General features: G+C 41.4%; 1 protein-coding gene across 1 annotated transcript in view; it reads right to left on the bottom strand.

Annotated features, from left to right (window-relative positions):
• rnf145a (ring finger protein 145a) overlaps positions 1–25,588 on the bottom strand; it is a 50,981-nt gene extending 25,393 nt beyond the window's left edge. The window contains exons 1-2 of the mRNA XM_007891401.2: positions 25,348–25,588; positions 3,650–3,758 (exon numbers count right to left, since the gene is read on the bottom strand). Coding sequence (XP_007889592.1) covers positions 3,650–3,758; positions 25,348–25,552 — 314 coding nt within the window. The 5' untranslated portion in view covers positions 25,553–25,588. The remainder of the gene's footprint in view (positions 1–3,649; positions 3,759–25,347) is intronic.
• Between the last annotated feature and the right edge of the window lie 663 nt (positions 25,589–26,251).

Below are 26,251 nucleotides of genomic sequence, written 5' to 3'. Positions count from 1 at the left end.
AACTAATCAATCACTTTAACTACTCAACATATTTTACTTGCAATATTGTCTACAAATACACAACCACCAGGAGACGTTTTGATGATGCGATAAGGCAGGGATGGCCAGCTTGCGACACGCAGTCTGCCTGACGCATGCATAGAACAATAACACAAAGTCTAGTCTGGGCTCTGGAACAGATCACAGTCTACACTATGCAGACTGTAGGTTGGCCGTCCTGTGATAAAGCATCTACTGTATGAAACACAAGGATTATTACTATAAAAGCCTAGCACTTTAGTGCAATGGAATCTTTTAACACCCCATGAAAAGGCAGAGGAAACCTTAGTTTAATGTCTCATCTGAAGAACGGTACCTCTGACAGCACTGCGTTGGAGTGTAACCTTAGACTATGATTTCCAGTCCCAACGTTAGACTGAACCCCCAACCTTCTGACTCGAGAGGTGGGAATGCTACCACTGAGCCATGCTGACACACACATCTTAGAACACACGTATTACAACACACGTGTAGGTAGCAATATCACAGACTGGCGAGTTGATTTCTTCTCCGATGCCAACAGCAAAGAGACAACAACAACAAAATTACATTTGTATAGCACTTTACACTTGTATGCAGTCCCGCTGCACTACTATTATTAACTTCCCAGACAAAAATAATATTATTAGTTGATAGCAAATTACACCAGTTGTCCTTTAAGTGCAATGGGAAAACCAAGCTACCTGATCAAATCTGAAGAGTAATCGGAAAAACCCTTAAGGGTATAGGGAATTATAGTGATGTGTGTATGACTGCACAGCTAACTCGAGAGGGGATAAAAGGGATCTTTTACAAAGCATTCCTGTAGTTACAGAAGAAATTATATACAGTACTTATACATATAGTTGTACTTTTATGGGAAAGCATACATTCCACAAATGTAAATAAATATTCACAATGGCTCTAATGACACACAGATACTTGGCAGCACTGGTCTAGCTGTTACAGAGACACCCACCTCCCTGGAAAGCACAATGTCAATGAGTATGCAGCAGTGCCAATAACATACGCTACCAAGGTCATTGAACTCTGGAACAGATGCCAAATTAGAGTCAGCTCCACGGAGAAAAATGGAATCGGTTCCTCCCCGTCTGTGAAGTCACTTGGTCTCGCAGAGGAGGAGGCAGCGCTAAGTGATCTTTAACCTGAGGATTTCTTATTTGAAGTACAAATTACACAATTTTCTTCTATAATTCCAGTGGAGCACTTTGAGCAAAAAGCATTCCCTAGACATTACATTTTCCTCCGCTTTAGAATACAAATTGTTAAATTTAGTTCACCGAATCAACAAAGGTTAATCCCGATAAACAGGTCAGGATGCAAGCAAACACTAAATTTACCCAGCAATTAATACTGACCACTAACGCACTCACAATTTCACTTTTGTGTGACTCAGTCATGTCTGCTGCTTGGAAATATCTTAAACGATTTACTACTTATTGTAACCTACAACTTCAAGACTGAATAAGAATTCTTTCATTTGGAATGGAGCATTTCCCGAGGATGTCTTAAAGTGCTTCACAGTATTTACTGTAAAGTGCAGTGAATGCATATTGGTAAGCAAACGCAACAACTAATTTTCTCACAGCAATGTCGCACAAACAGCCATTAACTCTTATTGAATCAAAGCATTTCTCAAAATATTTTTGCAATCTAGTGATATTTTCAGACATGTGCTCCTTTTAATTTTGGTGCAGAAATGCTGCTACAGTCCTCAATGAGTTGATACAGCTTGCACTGCCATTGCACTATACAATGAATGGATCAATACATTCTGCAGACAAAATCAAGGGATTCAACAACAATGTAAGTTACATTATTCATCAATAGCTCCTTAAAAATGTGTATATTTGCTGAAATGCTTGATACCACACATCAATAACAGCAGTATTACTTCACACTACTGCAAGAAATATTGACTCAAAGACATAGCCAAGTCATACACATGTGGATCATTATGCAAATATTCACTGATTGAGATTAGCATTGTTCAAACATTGCCATGAGGATTGCACAAATTACCAAGAGTATATATCAATGCCAGACTTTATTTTTCCATTGAACATTCCTAACTTCTCAATAGGACTCCAAAATAAGTCACATAACTGCTTTATTAATTTAGAAGATGAAGACTCCAATGATAGCTATTCACGTTAACAATTAACAAACATCCAAACTAGCAAATAATTCACCCTAATGTAATAGGATCTTCATATAAACACTACTGAGTAAAGGTTTTGAAACTTTTAAAACTAGCTTAATGTGAAAACTGCAGGAATATTGCATTTTTCACCATCAACTAGTATTATCATAGCATAGAAATAGCCACAAGAAAAAGGCACAAGTGAAGATGGGTAACTTCTTTCAATCTATTAAAGAATGGTAATGCAATTAAGGCTGTGACTTTCAGAGTGCAGGACATTTCTGTAACAAGTCAGACACTCTGATCAATCATTAATATTGCCCTGGATTTACTGTGATCTTGTTTGATTCATTTAACAATTAAATCAACCTCACAACCAGTTGAAGTGAAAGAATGAGTGAATCCACTGGGTTTCAAACCCAGAACTTCTGGTTCCACGTCTGGTTGGTTGGTGCTCAATCGAATCAAGGAATTTGGGAAGCTTCAATCCTTCACCAAGTCTCAGTAAAAGCATCTAATCAATTTATTTGAGACCTCTCTCAGGTCACCTATTCTATCCCAAGTTAATCAACCTTCCAATTCCTGCCTGATCACTGAACAATGAGAAACATGCAGAGATGAAAGAGATTTAAAACAAACACAATAGCAAAGTGGAAGCAGGAGACCAGGCAAAAACAAAAAAAGTCACACAGAGGAAAAGTCAGAATTTAACAAAATCACAGAGAATGATCCAAATAAAGATAGATAACATGAGTAATGGCAAAAGCATAAACATAATCAACAGAACAGGAACTATACATAAAAATAGAAGCCAAGTATCTACCTATACTGTGGTTATTTTCCTGAGCAGCAAAATTACAACATAGACAAGAATCAGACTGTAGTCAAAACTTCACCAGATTGAAGCCACTTAAGAAAATAGTCCTCTCTCTATGGAGAACTGAAATTTCAGCATGTCACTAACATATCCTTTATAATAAAGTTGCAACTGTTCCTAAGCAACACTGTGAACCAAAGTGTTGGAAGGGTTGCCATTTTTACCGATTGCTCTCATTCTGCTATGTATCAACTTCAAGATCCTTATTCTGACCTTCAAAATTTCACACCCTCAGACTTCTCTACCACTGCAATTTACTTCAGCCTCACTTCCCCCCCACAGCCTCCACTTCTCAAAATTATGCTTGCTGCACATCTCCTGTCTCCTCAGCCCTACAAATATCAGCTAAGCTTTCAGCACTATCTGTGCCCCAGCTCTTTGGAATACCCAACTCAAATTCCTTGCCTCCCAGTTGTCAAAACCTTTCTAAAGATCTATCTCTTCACCCACCATACCCTCTCTGCTCAAGTTCCACAATGCCTCTGAAGAACTTTGAGAAATTATTCTATGAAAGATGCTACATTTTCATTGCGCTATTGTTGTGTTCAACATTAATCGCTCTAACAATGAAACTTTTCTGAGATCCTTACCTGGATATTTGGTGCCCAGCAAACAGAAGTAGAGCGGTCAAAACATACAAGTATAGTTGGACCAGGTGCTGCCGAGGTAATGTTAGAAGAACAAGGCTTATTATATAACCTGAAAGACAAAAAGGCAATACATCAACAAGAGATCTGGAATTGTATGGTGCCTGCTCTAAATTTGGGTTCAATGTACAAAATGTAAACCATCCTCTTCAGCACAATTTATTATTTTTTCTCCTGCAATATGAAGTGAGATTCTACAGCAGTGAGACTGGGTTTCAAGATTAGAAAATCACTTTAGGCCTGAAAGGAATTCCTTAAAATAGTTAATCCACACTAATGAATGCTTTGACTTATCCAGACCGTATAGCACATGAAAGAAGCATTCGTTGTAGTAGCAAAGCAAGATCAACCTGAAGAATGAAAAGCTCCAGTTTACCAAATTAAGCTGGAAGTATTAATCATGTAAAGCAGCATTGATCTGGTTTCCTTCCATTAAATTTAAAAATACTGTAATCTAATCAATGCGCAACATACAATTCTCACTAACTTTCTGCATGTTCAGGACAAGAGATTAAAATGTTAAGACTGTTCATTTAAAATCTGAATTGACTGTATCAGCTAAGTGAATGCTCTGTTTTGCAATTCAGCATCAATTGATTCTACGCTTGTCAATTGTTAATCCCCAAAGTAAATATGATCCCTTATTATGGAAGGGTCACAACGTCTCATATCTTGGCAGTCTTATTGAAAGCAGGAACAAGAGTCTAACAAAAATTATACTCCTTCATTTGAGAAATGGACTGTACAAATTGAAATTAAACGGGGGTAGGGGAGGGAGGAAGAAAACAAAAAAGAATTTAAATCTAGAGTCTACCCACTACATGTTTTTCTGAATTCTGATCAACTTTTTAATCATTTATTTCCAGTTTATTCTGAGACTACATCATTTCAGTATTTAAGACATTCTGTCCCTAACTCCTTATTACACAATGATTAGTGATCAATTTTTTCATGTATCAAAAATTTGACAAGAAGCCCATTGAAAAAGAATAATGCAGCTTTAATACCAGTGATGGTATTGGAATGATTTTATGATTAGCATGACTGCAAAAAGCTAAGAAAACAAAATCTGAAGAACAGCATAAATGTAAGCCAAGAAATCTGAAGGAACATTCCTTCCTAAATTTACTACAAATAAACAAAATTAAATAAACACCGCACAATATCCCCCATTCACCAGGTTCTGTGAACGGCTTTAAAATGCGAACTTTCATTTTTGAAAACTAAATATGGACAGTACATATTTAAAGTATACTATGAATGCAACAGTTATGATAGTAATGGAGGCATTCCTTCTAAATTACTATAAAAGGGATGTGTGTCTAAGTGGCAATTTGTGAATGAAAGTTTGTTCTTGTGTTCAAGCAAATGATTTCGCAATAAGTGGTGAGAGTGCTTATGTTAAATTTCCATTATTTATTTTTAATGAGATTTTGTAAACATTGACAATATCTCGTCTCATCCAGCCCACAGGCACCTCCTTGCAAAAGGGATTAAACACACTAACTCTTTCATTGAAATGCCAAAGGGATTAGGTTTTTTTNCCCCAACCACAATACTTCATCTAATAACCTGACAAGGAGCTTATTTCCAATTTTCTCTCCAATTAAATGTAATTTGGTTTCCACCAGCTCCCCACCTCCTAGTAAATTTGATTTTAATTTTGTTGTCCTCAAATTCCTCCATGGACTAACCCTACCCACCTTCCTGGCTGCTCCCTCTGCTCAGCCAACACTGGAGTGCTTTGTGGCCCTTGCCCAATTTACCTCACCATTGGGAACAAACCTTCTATGCCCATTCTCTGGAACTCCATCCCGGAGTCCCTCCATCTCACTTTTTCTCCACCTCTAAACCTACCTTTCCAACAGCATTTTTGGTCATCTCTTCCTCCCACCCCTCTCCTAATTTCCTCTCTCCTATTTTGGGCTCCCAGTTAGATGTGTGAAATGCTGTCATCCCTCTGTAGTTCGAAAAATTTGCAAAACTTTGTTAAAAACATTAAGCAAACCAGCCACAGAACTATGTAGATTTCTCACACTAAAAGATTGAGCCTACAAATTGAGTCGTACATTGGGCCTTTGAACTCATATAGTCTAGTCTTCCACCCCCAATGTAATGCTGGTGGTGCACTGCATTGTTGGAAGTGCTATATTTCGAATTAGAATTAACCAAGTTCCCATTTGCTTTTTCAGGTGGATGTTACACTACTCCAAATTAGAAGGGAGTTTCTTCTGATTCCCTGGCCAGCAATCCACCATAAAAAATTAGGTACAAAAATGGAAGTCGCTGGGAACACTCATCAGGTCAGGCAGCATCTATGGAGAAAGGAAAGTGAGTCAATGTTTCGGGTCCACGACCCTTTGTCAGAACAGCAGCATATCATGAATACCTATAAAATTAGGTATTCATGATACACTGTCTTGCAAAAATTTGTTTCCGTGTCCACCTACAAAATACAATCACTCACTTTGCAAAAGAAATTCTGTGACGTGCTTCAAGATTGACTGACGTTAAAGGCACTACATCAAATCCAAGGATTATTATTATTATAACATTAGGGCTAGAAGACCTGCGAACCACAAATTCAGGAAGGAAGTTTGTAGCCATTAATAGTGAGAGTGCGCATACGACTTTCTTCAAAACACAAAGTACTGCAGATACTTGAAATCTGAAACAAAAACAGAGAGAGCTGGGAAAACTCAGCAGGTCAAGCAGCATCTATGGAAAAAGGAAAGTGAGTCAACGTTTCGGGTCCACAAGCCTACGTCAGACTCACTTTCCTTTCTCCATAGATGCTGCCTGACCTGCTGAGTTTTTCCCAGCTCTCTCTGTTTTTGTTTCGACTTTCTTCAATGTCTTTTAACTGCCTGTTCTCTCTAGATCTATTCTCTTTTAATAACTTCTCTCTAACTTTCTCATACACCTTGCACTTTTACTGCCACTCTTTTTCTGCCCTGTTACCGCTTTATTCTTTTTCTTTAATTCTATTGTTTTGTCCTATTCGCCTTCCCATTTTCTTGCTAATGAAGCAAGGTTTACACATATCCCCGATTTTAAAAGTAATTTCGTTTTGTGATGCATTTGAGTAAACTCCATTGGTAAATGTAATTGTGTTCAACTTGTAGTGATACCAAATAAACAGATGATAGTATGCCCACTGCACTCAAGCATCTTGCAGCATGTGCAATGCTGATGACAGCATTCTTTTAATTCAACAGTTGCAAATTCTAATCAGTGTCCCCAACCCCTCAAAGAAATAAATGACTGGTTCATTGCATAGAACATGGAAAATCAATTGAACACCAATGCATAAAAAGCTCAGCAACAAACCATCATTTATTCTGCTCCAATAAGCTAGAAATAGATTTCTAATGTATTTTGTATGCGTACTAGTAAATCTGTACAAAGCGGTCATTTCCATTGTAACTCATCCTTAGGAGCAGATACAATTCTGAACAATGGGTTGCAATAGAATACAGCCCCGATGAACAGCCATGAATTTTATACAACCATTTTTACCAAATGTACACTTAAATTAGAGTATCTCACACAATTGCATAAGTGGAGCTCCAATGATCTTTGCTTTTAATGGAGGTCACTAAATATCACACTCACAAATCACTTTCTCTTTTAAGAATCATTGGTTTATGCATTTCAGCTGTGATCAACAGAAATGCCCAAAAGCAAAAAGACATCCTTGTTTATTTTAAAATAGGCTTATATTGAATGATGCCCAAAGTACATATGAACATAGCAAACAATTTAAGTGGATGATTTTAATAACTACTTCTGATGCAAAAAACTAAAAGATAATAGAAACCAATTAGTGTTCTCCAAATCATGCACTGCAATAACTCTGCACCAGAATTTTATCAACGATTAAGTACAAAGCTCTTTGCCAACAGAACACAATAAAATTAGAATGAAAATATACAGTAAATTCCTGTCACTCCAGGGGAAAAGAGTTCAGTGGCTCTACATCCAGGGTGACTATGTAGGGATTGCTATGGCTGGGAGGACTGACACCAACACACTGCGGCTGCGCAGAGCAAATAGCTGTCAGTGTGACAGAGTGCCCCCAGTCCCCGCAAATGTCAGTTTATTTGCTAAAACTCATTTAAGTGCAGCAGAAGTATAAATTTATGTAAAGGCAACAACAAATGAAATTTGTAAAGTGCCTTTTACATCGGGAGGATGTCAGGGCACTGGATAGTCAGGAACTTGGACCCGAGCAGGGGGTTGGGATTGGGAAGGGGAGGGGGGAGGGCAGTGGGGAAGGGAGAACGAATGCACGGGCGAAGAAGAGGGTCTAGAGATGTACTTTGAATGAGGCAAGGGAGGGAGCAAGGCGAAGGGACTGTGGGATGGAGTTCCAAAGGGTGGGGGCAGAGAGGCTGAAGGATCAACCGCCGATGGTGTGGGGGGCCGGGGAAGTGGAGAAGCCCGGAGCCTGCTGAGCAAAGGAATCGGACAAGGTGAAATGGGTTTACTGAGAGGGAAGAACAAGGCTGTGGAAGGCCTTGAAGATGAGAACTTTGAACTCTATCCTCTGGGGAATGGGGAGCCAGTAGAGCCGTGTGAGGGTGGAGTGGGGGGAGGGGTCACAGAGCCTAGTGCGGGAGAGGTCCTAAGCTGCAGAGTTCTGGATGATCTGCAGCATGTGGAGAGTAGAGTTGGGAAGACCAATAAGCAGACAGTTGGTGGTCGAGCCTAGATGTAATAAATGCATGGATGAGGGATTAAGCGGCCTGAGGGGAAAGGCAGTGGTGGAGGAAGGCAATGCTGCAGAAGTAGAGGAAGGCAGAGCGGGTCATGGCACGAATGTGGGATAGAAAGGACAGTTCAGGGTCAAGCAAGATGGAACTAAGGTTCCAGACTGGCTCAGTGAGGTGGAATGTGCATCCATGGACAGTGGTGCTGCCAATACCTGAGGTGTGGATTCATTGACAGAAAGCCAATCAGGAGGGCCTCTGTCTTGCTGACAATCCTGGAGAAAGTTAGCTCTTATCCAGAACTTGATGTCTGTCAGACATTCTGTCAGGACAGCGGTGGTCCTGGAGTCGATTGTGAAACAGAGAGATAGAGTTGGGTGTCATCTGCATACATGTGGAAGTTGAACCATGTCTGAGGATGATTTCACAAAGAGGGAGCATGTTGAAGAGGAGAGGACCAAGGACAGAGTCCTAAGGAAAGCAGCACGAGACGGTGCGGGGGCTGGAGGAGAAGCCGTTTGTGGAGACGGTGTGAAAGGTAGGATCTGAACCAGTCAAAGATAGAACCATGAAGGTTGAGGTGAGAGGGGAGGCAGTGGAGGAGGATAGAATGGTCAACTGCATCAAAGACAGCAGAGAGGTCAAGAAGATGCAGGGAGCTCTGGGCACAGATTGACAGCAATCTCTGTGGCAGTGAGTAAAGCAAACCAGATGTTGGGATGGATCAAGAGATCAATAGCAAGCCCAAGCAGTGGGGTAATCCTGCCACTGTATAAATCATTGGTGAGACCATACTTAGTACTGTGTACAGTTCTGGTCGCCACAGTACAAAACGGATATTGGAGAAATCGAGAAGATACAGAGGAGGGCAACAAAAATGATTGAGGGAATGGAGGGACTGGACTATGATGGATGACTAAGTGAATTGGCTATATTCACGCTAGAAAAGAGAAGATTGAGAGGCTACATGATTGCTGTCTTTAAGATTCTAAAGGGGCTAAACAATATAGATCATGACAGGCTGTTTCAACTTGTCAAGAATAGTAAAACCAGAGGGCACGGCCTGCAATCAAAGGGGGGGTAAATTAAGAACGAATCTACGCAAACACTATTTCAGTGAGCGAATACTGAACCTGTTGAACAGACTCCCTAGGGAGACGGCTGAAGCAGAAAGTGTTGATTCTTTCAAACACAGATTACATAGTTTTCTTTTAGAAAATAACATTATGGGATACAACAACAACAAACAACAAAATTACATTTATAGAGCACCTTTCACGTCGGGAGGATGTCCCAAAGCGCTGAGCAGTCAGGTGTCGGGGCCCGAGCATGAGGGAGGGGTGGTGTAGGAGTGAGGGAAGGCAAAGAGGTGGGAGGGCGACCAAAGGCACAATCGAAGAGAAGGGTCTTGAGACCGGCCTTGAAGGAAGGAAGGGAGGAAGCGAGGTGAAGGGACCGTGGGATGGAGTTCCAGAGTGTGGGGGCAGAGAGGCTGAAAGCCCGGCCACCGATGGTGTGGTGGGTCCAGCGGGAGACACAGAGCAGGCCGGAGCCTGATGAACGGAGGGAGCGGGCAGGTTGGTAGGGAGTTAGCAGGCCAGAGAGGTAGCAGGGGGGAAGGTCATGGATGGCCTTGAAAGTGAGGACGAGGATCTTGAACTCGGTCCTCTGGGGGTTGGGAAGCCAGTGGAGCCGGGCGAGGATAGGAGTAATGGGGTCGCGGAGCCTGGTGCGCGAGAGTGCACGAGCTGCAGAGTTTTGGATGATCTGCAGCTTGTGAAGGGAAGAGTTGGGAAGGCCGATGAGGAGGGAGTTTCCGTAATCGAGCCTTGATGGAACAAATGCGTGGGTGAGGGTTTCGGCAACCTGAGGGGTGAGGCAATGTTGGCAATGTTGTGGAGGTGGTGGTAGGCAGTGCCGGTCATGGCGCGGATGTGGGGAAGAAAGGACAGTTCAGAGTCAAATACGACACCCAGGTTCCTGACTGGCTTAGTGAGGTTGAGTGTGCAGCCATGGAGGCTGATGCTGCCAGCACCCGAGGTGCGGAGGGGCTGGCACAAGCCAATCATGAGCGCCTCGGTCTTGCTGACGCTGAGTTGCAGAATGTTGTCCCTTGTTCAGGACTTGATGTCGGACAGGCAGTAGTCCTGGAGTTGAGGGTGATGGCAGAGAGATAGAGTTGGGTGTCATCCACACACATGTGGAAATTTACCCTATGTCTGCGGATGATGTCACCAAGGATATACTATATGCAGTTCGGGACATATGTGCATGCGACCGCCAGTAAGGTGGAAGGCGAACTAGATGAATCTTGGTATTGATTCGTTTAGCATTTCTTATGTTCTTATATCTTAAGTGGCCATGATATTGATAGCAAGATGATATGACAAGTCTTATTATCAGGAGTTCATAGTATTTCTGGATCTTTTATGTATTGGTGATCGGACCACAAACCGTTTTATAAAATGATCAATGGTCAACTGTTGGTAATCCACCACCCTCGGCCGTTCCTGCATGCCCTCATAGATGTCACAGAAAACGTACCATGATTAACACAATAATCGTGCTGCAAACTTCACCAGCAAATGACTTAAGCTTGCCGACTCCAAAATAAAGTGTAATATTTGCAAAACACCAACTATAAGCAGAATCAACTCCTCATAGTCGTCCTCAATATAAGATGTCTCACCATTGTATCCACAGTATACAAAAACAGTTGCTGTATGAATGAGTCAGTTGGATTTACACTACCAAACTCTACAGTTTGCATCACTACCCTCTATACAAAAGAGTTAAACATGCAGAAAGATATTTGCACAATCTGCTTTTCTACAAATAAATTAACAAGCCAAGCTCACTCACATCACATTCAGTCAAAAAANCCACAATCATCTCTGGACTTGTTATACAGTATTGCAGAACAATTCAGAACTGATGTGAGCAGATCCTGGGCTGTTGGGCATTAGTATTGCCTGCTACTTCACTTTTGTGTGACACTGTCCTGCATGAATCCAAAGCATTGGTAACAAGTGTCAGAATTTACACTTTTTGTGTATTGTTAGAATCATAATAGATGTTGCGAACGAGTTAACTTTTAAGTTAAGTGTGGGGGGCAACTGGACTGACAGTCATGGGGTAGGACACATGTGGTTTTCTCTGTTTTTGAAAGAATAACGGACAGGGGCAGGGGGTCACCTCTTATCAGTAAACGACAACAAGCCCACAGAGGCAACGGTCCAAGGTACCAGTCGACACAGTAATAAGTACTGAGTAATAAGTCTCTAGATTCTGACAGGGCCTGCCAAGCGACAGAAGGCAACCCTCAAGAATAGCAATTAATGAGCAAGTTGTTTAAACTAGAGGACCTTGGTACCATCCTGGGATACTGATAAGGAATAACCAGTCACTTAAAAGGAATGTACTAATGATCCCACACCACAAAATAATGAGCACCAGATACAGCCCTAAACTGATCAATCCTCTATCTTAGACAATTAAGAACAATGTGTATGTGTGCTGAGGCACGTACACCCCATGAGGTGTTCACGTGAACCCAGCATGATTTTTGGCCAGGTGACCTAATGTCCGCACCATGATTGGATGGACACAAGCTTAAGACACCGTGCCAGACCAAGATTGGGTGCCCACGACAGTACCTATCGTGGATGGAAGACTGAGAGCTAGAAGTCAGAAGTAGACAACAACAACAACAACAACAAGATTCCATTTATAGAGCGCCTTTCACGTCAGGAGGACGTCCCAAGGCGCTGCACAGTTGGGTCATGACCCGAGCAGGGGGGAAATGGTCAGGGTGAGGGGAGGGAAGGGAGGGAGAGAGGAGGGGGAAATGGTCAGGGTGAGGGGAGGGAAGGGAGGGAGCGAGGAGGAGGAAGAGAGTCGAGAGGGGAGCTGAAGGCACGGTCAAAGAGAAAGGTTTTGAGACCGGCCTTGAAGGAGGAAAGGGAGGAAGCAAGGCGAAGGCACTGGGGGATGGAGTTCCAGAGCCTCGGGGCTGAGAGGCTGAAGGCCCGACCACCGATAGTAGGGCGGTTGGGGCGGGGGACGTGGAGCAGACCGGAGCCAGAGGAACGGAGGGTACGGGCAGGTAGGTAGGGGGATAGTAGGTTGGAGAGGTAGGAGGGAGCAAGGCCGTGAATGGCCTTGTAGGTGAGGATGAGGATCTTGAAATCAATCCTCTGGGGGATGGGGAGCCAGTGGAGGCGAGCGAGGGTGGGAGTGATGTGGTCCCGAAGCCTGGTGCGGGACAGTACACGAGCTGCAGAGTTCTGAATGACCTGCAGCTTGTGGAGGGAGGTGGCGGGAAGGCCGGCGAGGAGAGAGTTCCCATAGTCCAGCCTTGAGGTGACAAAGGCGTGAACCAGGGTTTCAGCAGCGTGAGGGGTGAGGTAATGCCGTAATCTGGCGATATTCCGGAGGTGATGGAAGGCGGTGCCAGTTGTGGTGCGGATGTGAGGGAGAAAGGACAGCTCAGGGTCGAACAAAACGCCGAGGTTCCTGACTGGCTTTGAGAGGTGGAGAGTGCAGCCTTGGATGCTGATGGTGTCAGCGCCTGAGGTGCGGAGGCGCTGACGTGAGCCAATCAGGAGGGCCTCGGTTTTTTGCACGTTGAGCTGAAGAAAGTTGTCTCTCGTCCAGGACTCGATGTCGGACAGGCAGGCTGTCAGGACATCGGTGGTCGTGGAGTTGAGAGTAGAGGAGGAAAGGTAGAGTTGGGTGTCATCCGCATACATGTGGAAGTTAACCCCATGTTTGCGGATGATGTCACCAAGGGGGAGCATATAGAGGGTGAAGAGGAGGGGACCGAGGACAGAGCCCTGAGGGACACCACATGAGACAGTACGGGGGGTGGAGGAGAAGCCATTCGTTGAGACGAAGTGAAAACGACCACGAGGAGGGATTACACGGTAGTATTGTTCTGTTAGTGAAGTGATTGATTGTGCTTACTTGCCCACGCCCATCGGGAACTTGGACGGATCCTGGAGTTTAATAAACACCACTCTGGTTGCAAACAGTGGCTGTGTTTGATTGGAACTCAAAAAGGTTTTTGTTTCTTCTTAACACAAGGAAATTGAATTTTTTTAATAGTTTCCAGGTCACAAGTCATAACTTCAATTTTCTGGCTGCAGATTTACTCCAATCTCAGGGAAACATGCATAGACTATTGATGCCAAAACTGCATTGTGGTCTATATGTGACTGACTGATGCCCCAGTCTCAATATTCAGTTAGTCTGCCCTTGCTAAACAACAACCGAAGGTGAAATTCCACTTCAGGGAAACTTCTCATGACGCAGACACTAGAAAATCAGGAAACAGACTCTTGACAATGTTTCAAATTGCTCACCTAACAAAACTGTCAATAACAAAAATTCTCATAAAGGTGCAACTGAAATTTTCATATTATATACATACAAGCAGCTTCATCATCAGCTCCTTTATACCAGAGAACTATTGAAATATTGATTGCATAACCTCATTGTAAAGAACTAGACTTACTTTCCTATCAGTTCTCCACTTGAGCTATGATATTCCCAATCTCCAGGACCAAATATGATAGATATGTCTGGATCAGTGTTTTCCAAAACATAGCACAATGATTATTTTGTTATACAAGGTATATTTTTAATGAATTACAAACTTTTAAAGCAAGACAAATTCCCCAAAACTGCATATACTGTGTGTGTAGGTTGAAATCTTTCTCTTCATTCCTTTTACAGAAACATGACTCAAGTCACAGGTATGTCTCATGAAACTATTCGAAGAATGACCCTGGACGAAAATAGAAAGCAAACTGCTTGGTGCGTTTTGTTGCCAGTGTGCCCATATTTTTCTCTCTTTTGAGTGACACTGTCCTGCAGTAATCAAATAGTAATCCTTACATTTGATATAGCGACTTTCATGTCAGCGGGACGTCTCAAAGTGCTTCACAGGATTCACTGTAAAGCAAAGTGACAATTTGTTTTGTGGGCAAATGCACATAAAGTTAGTAAACATTTCTTAAAATTCTGCATTCTCCATTTAGGAAGGCTACAAAATGTTTCCAGGCTGTATTAATAAAATTGTAACTATTACCTGTGTTTGCAATGTGGTTTTGTAATTCCACTCAGGAAGATACACTTTGTGTACAGCCACATTGAGCAATCTCCCAACACTCATGCTTATTTCATAGATTAACAAGACAAGGGTTTCAAAGAAGAGGAGCTGAACTTGTTGATTCAAAACTACAAAAATCTTGTGTAAATTCACCAGTTGCGCATGCAGGTGCATATGTGTTAAACAGTTTCCGACACAGAATAGTATAGCTGACTTAATGGGAAGGGGTAATTCATTTTGGACCCAAGATATTTGAATTAAAAAGCAGTTTCCAAAAGCATGCAACTGTTTTATAGACAATATGTGAATAAAGGAAACATGAAGCTCACACTAGGATCATGCTCCAGCAGCAGTTCTTTCCTCGTTTCATTTATATAAGGGAAACGGTTTTAATCAAGCGAATATATTTTTATGTTGTTATGATATTAGAGTCCAATAATGTCAACAGTGATATGATTCAGGGTTGAGAAATTACTCTTTAACAATAACAACATGCACTTATATAGCGCCCTCCTTGCAGGGTAGTGTCTCAGAGAGTTTAGCAGTGGCGGAGCTTCCCTCCAAGCCGGGGGGATGGGGGTGGCCGTAGGCATGGTCAAAGAGGAAGGTTTTCAAGCAGGACTTGAAAAAGGGGAAAGAGGGGGCAAGGTAGAGAGATTGAGGGAGAGTGTTCCAGAGTTTCGGGGCGTAGTGGCTGAAAGTGCAACCTCCGATTGTGGGACGGAGGGTGCGAGGGACAAGCAGGTGCCAGTTGAGCGGAGGCACCGGGTGGTGGATTGTGGAGTGAGGAGGTCGGAGAGATACGGAGGTGCCAGAGAGTGAAGAGATTTGAACACAAGTATAAGGATCTTGAAATCGATCCGTTCAGTGATGGGGAGCCAGTGGAGCCTTGCCAGAACTGGTGAGATGGGGATACTGGCCAGGTCAGTATGCATTCAGCATAGTTCTGAATGAGCTGGATTTTTTAACCAATTATAAAAGGAAAACCTAAGCCATCAAATTACAATGTAGTAAGTTATAGACATGACAATGCCATTACAGATCATGCAAATATTCAGGCATCAAATAGCTTAAAAGATTTAGTAAGTGAGCTAACAAAACCATTGTTATCAAGTTATGTAAAGAATTTACAGGTTGATAATCAAAGAGTTAGTGAGAACCAGATACAAATAGTTAGGCAGCAAGTCAAATATTCAGATGGTCATCTTAACAAAATAAATTAACAAAAACTAAATTAATGGATTATTCAATGCAGAAAAAAATATGTATAGCTCCAGAGTAATTAGCTCAAACTGAAATGAACTGTAGCAAGTTATAACCGATGCTTGTTTTTACAGCAAGTCAAACACAAAATAATATTTCCTCATCATTTTCACAATGTTTAATCCTCAGGAATTGGGCATGGTATCGCAAATGACACAAGCTCGTCTTTCCAGACAAAGAGAGGCAGACAAGAGAAACAGAGAGGTAACAGTATAACTCCAGCCAATTTATATTTTGCATAATGTCCGTTTATCTTTACTGTTTGCAAACAGGGACCAGTCTCAATTCATGTGGATAATCAGCTCTCTACTGTACCAATTAGGGTACCATTAGGGTGATGGCCAACAATGGGGAAAAAGGTACACTAAGCTATTTTTTCACCAACCAGGTTCAGGATAACATCATTAAATTAAAATACTGAAAATTACTAAAATATTCCATGTCGACCCTACAGCTCAAGAGAAAGGAAGGGTAATTGCCAAGGGTGAGGGAAAGAATAAAAAAAAGTTTAGAATTATAGTGAAGTCCTTTTTTAACATCCAAAGCCCTCTCAAATCTGCCTCTGCCTTGGATTTAAATAAATACAATGGTTGGACTATGAGCTGGACTAAAAGCATGATATCCGGTAAACAGCAAATAAGACTAGTAGTAAATCATCCAACTTGCTATGAACATCAAACCCACAAAAGTAAACAAAGCTTTGTCACAGCCCAATTACAGTTACTGTCAAAAACATTGTAAAAATACTGTAAAAAGTCTATATAAGCTTTTAATCAAGGACTCAATAATGGGTAAAACAATGTTCCATTCTTTAAAGAGGTGCAATTCAGTGTTAATGCAACTCATTTCATGACGTCTTATCCATGACTCAACCAATAGTGTTAAAAATTATGTTCTCTTTTCTCCAGCTAATGATCTATATACAGGGTGACCACCCATCTGTCTAGACTGATACTCCAATGCGGTGTTGGGGGGGGGGGGTCCTGCTTTGCCACGAGTCCTTTAGATGAGGCATTAAGCTGATGTCATGTCTGCATGCTCAGGTGGACATTAAAAGATCCCATGACTGTATTCGATAAGAGAAGGCATTTCTCCTGCTGTCCTGGCCAAAAATCCCCCAAATAAAATTAGCCAATTTGGGGAAAAATTCAAAACTGCTCAAGAAATTTGCTCAAATTCGAACAGGTTACTTTATTTTCCCATGGGCTACCAGTGGTTAGGAATTACCCAATTGGCATATCCCAGCAATACATGGTGTGAAGCAGAACCATTTGGTGACGATGGCAAACTTCTGTACTACAGTACTTCAATTTTACTTGGAATCAGTACCTGTAGCACGTAAACATTACCGTGCAACAATTACACTTTTTTTCCCCCCATAAGTGTCGATAGTGTTACCAACTGAGCTACACAAACTCCCCCAAAATTAACACCTACAGTCCTATCATTTTGGGTAATGCAGGGATCATTTTTTAAAAAAAACACTACCCATACAGCTCCTAATCACATTGCCGAGCATCTCAAAGCGCTTCATAGTATTTTACTATGAAATGTTGTGACTATGTATTTGTAGGCAAATATGGCAGTCAATTTGCGCACAGCAAAATCCCATGAATAGTCATGAAGTGAATCACCAATTGTTTTGGGGGAATAACAGCGAGTTAAAAATTAAATAGTAAAACAAGACAGTAAGTAATAATAATCCTTGCATTAGATATAGTGCCTTATCATGTCTTCCAGACGTCTGAAAGCGCTTCGCAGAATATATTGTAAAGTGAATTGATTGTATATTTTGTGGGCGAAACATATGGATATTCATGGCTGATAACAGTAAGAAAAGTCAGGTAAATGCATGCTGGAATGACGGTGCAGAAGCAAAGACGGTGCAGAAGCAAAGGGTTCAGGCTCTTGACACATTGTGTCCAGTTCTGGGGCAAGTGTGATCTGTACCGGATTGACTGACTACGCCTGAGCAGCCATCGAACCAACCTCCTTGTTGGTTGAATTATTGGTGCTGTGGGAAAGAATTTAAACTAAAATGGCCAAGGTGGGGAAAGAACAAGAGAGAAATTAAAATGAAAGAATGCGTAATGGGTTCACAGGTTGTAGAAAAGGTGTAAGAGGATATCAGGGAGCCAATAAGGAAACTCTAGGGGTATAGCAAAAAAGGCACGTAAATGGGACTGAAAAGATTGCTCTTTAAAAGAGCCAGTGCAGACACAATGGACCAACTGGCCTTGTTCTGTGCTGTAAATTTCTATAATCCTACGATTATAATAATAATAATCCTTGCATTTGATATAGCGCTTTTCACGTCAGGAGGACGTCCCAAAGCGCTTCACAGAACACACTGTAAAGTGAATTGACTGTATATTTGTGGGCGAACGCGGCAGCCAATTGCGCACAGCAATGTCCCACAAACAGTCATGGGTTGAAAATGACCAATTTATTATTGTTTTTGGTTTTTTGGAGGGATTATTATTAGGCTCTGTGTGGAGTAAGGAAACTTGCCCAAGGTTTCGCCCCTGCCTGGAATTGAACTCAGGTCTCTCGCTTGCAAAGCGAGTGCTCAACCACTGAGCTACAGGATTCTATGATTGTTGGCCAAAATGCCAGGAGAAAAGTCCTTCCCTTTACAAATAGTGCCATGTGATCGTTAACGTCCACCTGAACAGGCAGACAGGACTTCACTTTAATGTCTCATCCAAAGAACAGTACCTCCAACAACATACTGGAATGTTAGCGTAGACTGTGAGTTCAAAGTCCCGATGCGGGGCTTGAATCCACAACTTTTTGACTCAAGAGGCGAGAGTGCAATCAACTGAGCAAAACAGACACCAAGGAGCTTTAACCCAAAACCCTCTAACCCAAAGCCAAGAGGATTGCCAATTGACCCACCAAATAACTTAGTAAAGGGGGGGCGGGGGGGGTAAGAAAGTAAGCAGGGTCTCCTTGGAGCTGAACTGATTCCAAGGTGACATGCTGGCAACTAATGTCAACGTCATCGACTCAGCGATCGCCAAACAATCTGTGGAGGTCTCGGTCATCCGGTTCCTGAGCCGGGTGGATTTGCAGTACCCTAGGGCGCTGCTGATGCCAGCCGGCTGGCCTAACAGGAATTGGAGGACCATGTCAGTGACTGGGGGTAGGGATTCTTCCCACTCAGCTGTTAAACCTGCAAGCCAAAGCGGTAAGATATTCTGAACTGGCAAGCTTATGCAAATTTACCTGGTTAAACTTCAGCAGTACCCGAAGGTACACTCTGGGATCCCCAAGTCTTGCACCTAATACCCCACTAGAATTGGGTAAATAGAATGGGTGTCTCCAGGCGTTCCATTCCAATACACATTAATTGCCATGTGTAGGTGGGATGCAGGGAACGCTCAGTTTGGTTCAGATACTCTTAAGCATAGTGATGGGTTTCTGCATATGTCAGGCACCCAGCTGACCACACAAAAAAAAATAGGAGATTGAACAAATTTGTGCTGAGATTCTAAGCATAACTGGGCAGTAATCACAGCAGCAAGTTTTGACACAGGAAATAAAATATAATCCTTGCATTTGATATAACATATTTGATGCCAGAAGTATATCTAAATTCACAGAATTTACAGTAAAATTCAGTGACCTTATATTTTGTAGGCAAAACGACGAATTAGAACTTGCTTTTAGTCAATCAGACAGGGACCAATAAAGTAACCTTATAAGTGAAAAATATTTGCAAACATACAAGCACATTATTGAAGAATTGGTAAGATAGTTCTATTAATACCAATTTGCAATGAGTGAGCTGATGGATGTTTCAACTGTACTTACTTTCACTTTGCCAGGTATAAGATGTCTTTAATAAGTATAGCATTATGACTATAGAACTCTCCCAGAAAATCAAACTTATCAAAAAGGATACTTTTGTACCACTTTCCATTTGAATTATAAAAATATTGTCCTGTAAATTCTTAGTTCTGAAATTGTCCACAGGATATGAAAGTTGTAAGATAGATTCCAAAGCAATGGAACAAACCCATTTGAAACTTAATTTTTTGACTGCTGGAATTTTCTAGTTTGACAGCCCAACCAGAAAAAACAGCATGTCTGACCTGCAGATTTAGACTAAGCCAACAGCCTGACAGCCTGAAAATGACAGTCTATACCTTTGGCGGCAACATTTAGATTGCTCCCACTCATATTGCTGCATCTAAAAGCTTTGTGAAAAGACACATCTAGATGTTTCTCTGTGCCACTAGAAGAAACAGAGCTGCATCATTTGCTTTCCAGCGATTGGCAATGGTAGTAGTGCATAATATAAATGCACCCTCAGACTAAGGCTCACATCTCAGTTCCTATTTTTAATTCCTAATTTCACCTCTTCAGTCTCTACCCAATTTTTCTCTTTGCCCTTCTCCTTTCGCAAACATTACTTGAACCATTATTCCTCTCTATCAAAATTCTCCCATCCAACAACTACAAATACTTCTAAATTTGTGGGAAAACAGGATATTGTATACATCAGGATGTATGAAGGTAAATACTGTAGAACCCTTCTTTATGAAGCTGATGTATATACTGCTAAGTAGAGGAATACTTTACACAATTCACTGTAGCCCTATGTAGAGAGCTACTGATTAAATTGCTTGAACATATCTATTTTGTGGTAACACCCATTCTGATCTAGTACTATGGACCAGTTGCTGTATCAAAAGCAGAGCACTGTAACAGGACACCATTTTTATTCAAAATATGCCAATTGATTTCCTGAATTAAACTGGTTTAGTAATTTGATATTGTATCAATGACTAGCTTGAAGTTGCAGAATTCATCTCTCAACCATATAATTATAGACTGATGAATGTCAAAGGTTAAAAAACAATCTCCAAAGCAGAAGACTTATCACATTTAGAGGACACATTTGGTAATGCAATTACTTGAAAGCTCAATGTACCATCTTTAATTCCAATCTGCTTCTCGTGGTGCATACTAGCCCTCTCAAGGTAGATGTCCTAACCCCTTGCTGCAGACATCTGGTTTCATCCAATATTTCTCTCCCTCATCCCTCTGGCTATTCAAACCTTCCCACAAAACAAAAAGATTATTGTGACGCTGTGTTTTGGCTTGTAACTGCACTTTTACCTTTTCACATCTTTTGGATATATCCTTGCATTTGATATAGCACCTTATCACATCTTTGAGATGTCTCAAAAGCGTTTCACAGAATATACTGCAAAGTGAATTGACTATATATTGTGTGGGCAAAACGCAGCAGACAATTGCGCACAGCAGTGTCCCACAAACAGTTGTGGATTGAGGAAGCAGATTTTTTTAATAACCTTGCTGCACTTTATAACACTACAGGGCCATTGCCGGAGCAGACTCCAGAGCTGTGCGCCACACTCTCAGGAAAAGCATAACAATGTTTCGTATGAGCCTTGTGATTACATCCTATGAGTTGTGCTCTATCCCTACATCGTGGCATGCCTTCCTCGCCACTTTAACGACAACAACTTGCATTTATATGACATTTTGATAGTGATGAGGCAGTGCCAACAAAGCTGCTCCCAGATTCCATCAAGTACTTCAAAGTGTTGCCAGTACAACACACATATTTCCAGCTAAGACTTAATCCATAATTCCGCAAGAACAAAAACATCAATTATACATATTCCCTGCCCACTGAATTAATTTTGCCATAACACATCCTTACACCTTATGTGACAGACTGGCTCAGTTGGCAGCACTCTCACTTCAGTGCAGCGCTAGGAGTGTGTTGCATTGTTGGAGGCCCCGTCCAATGGATAAAATGTTAAATGAAGGCCCTATCTGTGTGTTCAGGTGGGCGATAAAGATCCCATAGCACGATTTTAAAAGAGAAGGGAGTTTCCCCTGGTGTCCTGCCAACAATCATCCAAATAAAATGGTTATTTAACTTAAGGCTGTTTGTGGGACATTGTTGTGTGCAAATTGGTTGCCCAAAATGCTCACCCCAAATAACAGCTACTGCACGACTTTACACGTATATACTGTGTGCCGCTTTGGGACTTTCTCCCAGCATGAAAGGCATTATACCAAATGCAAGGATTATTGCTATTGCCATTCCAAACTTGATTTCTTCAATATCATCCTAGCTGGCCTCTCCAGCTCTACGATCCTCCAACTCAATGAAAATTCAGCCATTTGCACACTTAGCGAAACTAGGCTTTACATGCTCCTGACCACCATCCAGGTTCCACTGTCTCGCAGCAAATCTACTTTAAAATTCTTATTCTCACAAACAAATCTGTGTGCCCTCACCTCTACTCTGTGAAATTCTCTAGTCTTAATCACCTGTTCAGCCATATGTTCAACAAACATAGTCTGCTTTAAGATTTTATCCCATTTGAAAGGCACTGTATAATTATTATTACAGCGCTTTCTCAATATTTCAGGGTTGATTGTTTGCCCTCCAAGTTTATACAACTTCCTCGCAAAACACATTCTCCAAAACTATCCAACTTCTGGATTTTCATCAAACTGCAGCTTCCAGCCCCAAACAGACATATCAACTATACATTAACTTCATGAACTTTCAACTCCTATGACAATGGTTCCTACAATCCATTAAACATAATTTTAACCAGCCACATTCCTAGTCTCTTCACCACTTACATTTACCTTTATTCTTTGGCACTCTTCCTCTTACTATGGACATAATCCTGATCTTTAAAAATCTAATGTTAAACCACCACTTTTATCTTGTTATCCTGCTCTATAATCATGACAAGCAAGCAATGATCAATTGGAATGGGATTTTGATATCATCTAGTTCTTCTATATCATAGCTTCATGCTCTTCCTCTTATTACCTCACGGCTGATGTGATCCATAAATTACTAAACAATGCAGTTGACAAGATGCATCCTTGACAAACTCCCGACTAACAATACATATTATAGCGAACACAAGTTTCACTCGTCATTCAACACAGAGAAACCAACTGCTGAACGTAGAGCAAAGATTGAGATTAGAAACTGTGGTCTTGAACTAGGAAACCACAAACAAAAGGTGAGTTTTATATTTAATAGACTTTAGCTGCCATTGTGTCATATTAACCTTTCTAGTAGAGAAAAAATATATAATATTGTAAAAGTTTGGCACAAAATGTATACGTACATTCTGAATGCCTGGGCAGAAGTCCATCATTTACAAACGTGCTGTTTTCCAATGTACTTCTCCACAACCTAATACGTTTTAAGTTTTAATAAAGTTGTTCATCCACTGATCTTCTAACCACATCTGCCTTTATAAAACATAAATGAATTTATAGAATTAAATTTTGCAGAGCGGAATTCTTATCAAAGCTTTCTAAGCATTATAAGATGTCCTGATCAAGCATAGTTGAACGGAAATTACAATGTGTTACAATTTCATATTCTGTTGTGGGTTATCATCATGTCAAAAAAAAGTATCCTGTGCAAAGGAATCAAGAGAAAAAAATTCAGCAAGAATCAGCAGTATTTAAATATAGAAAGAATTACCATTATTTTTCCACACATCTGTAACATTAGTTACATGATGGGAATTAAACGGTATGCCAATACACACTCTGGGGTCCCCAAGCCTTGGCCCTTGCCAACCTGTGCCTAATACTTTCCAAAATTGGGTAAGCAGGATGCATCCCATTCCAATGATCTATCACTGGAATTTCCATGTGTAGGTGGGATGCATAGAATTCTCAGTTTGGTTGCACTTCAGCATGGTGATGGATTTCCGCATGTGTCAGACACATGGCTGACCAAAAAAACACCCAATCTGTGGTTTCAAATATCAAGAAAGTAATTGTAGGATTTCATTGAAATCTGAATATGTTCCCAAGTCACTTTGACAAAACCAAGGATAACAAAAAAAATCTAATCTACTTTGAAGTGAAATTCACAATTTTTTTTCAAATATTTATTTCGAGGCATTAAAGAAAAAAAGTTGGAAACAATTTTGGTAAATTGATATTTCATCTTCACATTTTGATTAACAAAAAGTCTTATAAATGGGAATTATTGAGCAGTAATACGAAATATTAAAACAATGACTAGAATTCAGAATGAAAAATTACAACTGTTCCTTTCCATTTGAATTACAAATGAGCATTACAATTTGCTCCCTCTTGACCTTTTTATGTACAATACTGTCAGATGAATTCTGGCATGATATCAGAAGCCAGGGTCAATGTGAAGTAGGTACACTCAATGTCAAAATAATTACAATATCCTAAATGTAAAAGATAAGTAAAATAATACAATTACATTACTTCTGACAAGTAAAACATAAGTGGAAGGATGCAGTGCAATATGTCACAAGGCTCCAACTCAATTGAGGGGTCATGATTAAGTTTATAAACAGCAAGAGCAAAGTAAATTTACAAACATCAGTAAGCTGCCAAGATTGAATTACAATACCACCATATAGCTTCCTGCATTATTTCGTACAATACATACAAGTTACACCTGTAAAATACTAATATATTAGAGTTCATACTGCTCCTAAATTGTGAATGGCAGTGATAAGAAGTATTGCTAGGACATACAACGACATACATTTAAGAGGGATATGCACAAAGTAAAACATCTACAGTCTTCACAGGACTGTGTTCTACAACAACAAAATTACATCTGTAAAGCGCCTTTCACGTCGGTTCCAAAGCTTTTTATTAGCAGCGGCTTATGAGGCAACTACGTCATTGATACAGATTATATACAGAACAGATAGTTGGCAGTGAGTTTCAAGCCCGTAATTCAAGAGTGCTTTTGATGAAATCATGAGTAGACACAGCAGAACTCAAATCTTGGATGAACATTTAACTGAACCCAAAAACCAAATTAACCATAAATGTGATATCAGCAGTTTGAAAATACGTACAATATGAACTTGATTTTTTTAAAATCATAAATCATCTGGCTTTCTCCTTGTCCAGTAATGCAGAAGCTTACAGTTTTGCATGACAAACATTGCATGATGTACATAAAAAATTTAAAATGCTTTATCGCCTGGGGTGCCATTGCACACATGAAGGAACAGTACCATAGTATTAAAACCGTGCGTTTCGGATGCCAAAAAAAGACACCAGTCCAACAAAAATGTTCAGAGCTAAACTTTTAAACATTGAATTTCATTTTTTTTTTAAAAATGAAAACTTTTAGATTGTAGCAAAGTAAGTGCCAGAACAGCTTTGCCCACATCCGCCTCTGGTAGTTTTCAGTAACTTGAGCTTGCAATTTGCAGCTGTTCTGTCACTTTATCGCATGACATTGTAAACGTTTAAATAAATGCCACACACCGGAGCAAAATGCCGAGTTGAATGAAGTTTTAGCTCTGGATATTTCAGCCGTGAGGTGTGTGTGTGTTTTTTTTTGGTGTTACCCGGAACGCGGGGGGTCAGACAAAAGTCACTGTGCAAAAAAAAAACACACACACACACACAGAACCGACCTTTAAAAATGTTAAACCACAGCCCTGTAGATTTCACACGGTGGGGGGGGGGGGAGGGGGAGTCAAAAAAAAAGAGAGAAATTAGTTGCCGAAGATACTCACCGACATAGTGGATGTTGAGAGCCAAGTACTTGTACTGGAAGAGCAGGTTGTTGTTATTCCGGGCCTGGATCTGTTGGAAGAACGAGCTCACGTCCCATCGGTACAACATCTCCAACACCATGATGCTGGGCACCCGCAAGGCCACGTTCAGCACCGCCACCAGCTTCTCCTGCACCCCGCTCATAACGTCCCTGAGGCCGGCCATGTGTGTGGGGTGAGGCCGCGGGTGGTGGGGGTTTTGGGAACCCCTCTCCTCTCCTCTCCCCCCCGGGCGGCTTGAGGGAGGGGGTGTGTGGGGGGTGTGGGGGGTGGACGAGCGCGCGGGAAAAAAATACACCTCTTAAAAAGACCGTTTCTTTGCACACTGAGGAGACGGTCCGCGCTCCTCACAGAGCATTACTCCGACCTCCTGCCCTTTCTATCGATGGGCTTTGAATCCTCGCTCTGGTGTTCCTCTCTGAGGCCGCGCCGCTGCCGCTGCCGCCGCCGTCGACTCTCTCCAAACCGCCGCCATTGCTCCGCGCGGCTCGCAAAACACTGCGCAGGCGTCCAGGAATCAAGGCACTGCGCATGCGCGGACCCAGGCCAGGAACCCGCCCCCGGGCTCGGCTCTGCACCGGTTCAGCCGATGGGGCGGGTTTTGCACGCCCAATCGGGCGGGACTCGCGCCCAATCGGGCGGGTTTTTGATGCACTGTGCAAACGGCTGGATGCATGTGCCTAATTTTAAATGTTTTCATTCAAACCTACAAAACTTTTTTTTTCCCCCCCCTTTGAACACCTTTTCCTACATAGTTTTAAAAAATAACCTGAATTGATCACTCTGCCACCCATAGGAGGCAACATATATTATTGGGCTACTTTTGGTGCTACTAATTGATTGACTTTGGGCTACAAACCTATTT

Source organism: Callorhinchus milii, unplaced genomic scaffold, assembly GCF_018977255.1.
Source record: "Callorhinchus milii isolate IMCB2004 unplaced genomic scaffold, IMCB_Cmil_1.0 Scaffold13, whole genome shotgun sequence".
In the NCBI taxonomy this organism is placed as follows: domain Eukaryota; kingdom Metazoa; phylum Chordata; class Chondrichthyes; order Chimaeriformes; family Callorhinchidae; genus Callorhinchus; species Callorhinchus milii.
Note: the sequence above shows the minus strand (reverse complement) of the source record. Positions and strands in the feature narration are given on the sequence as shown.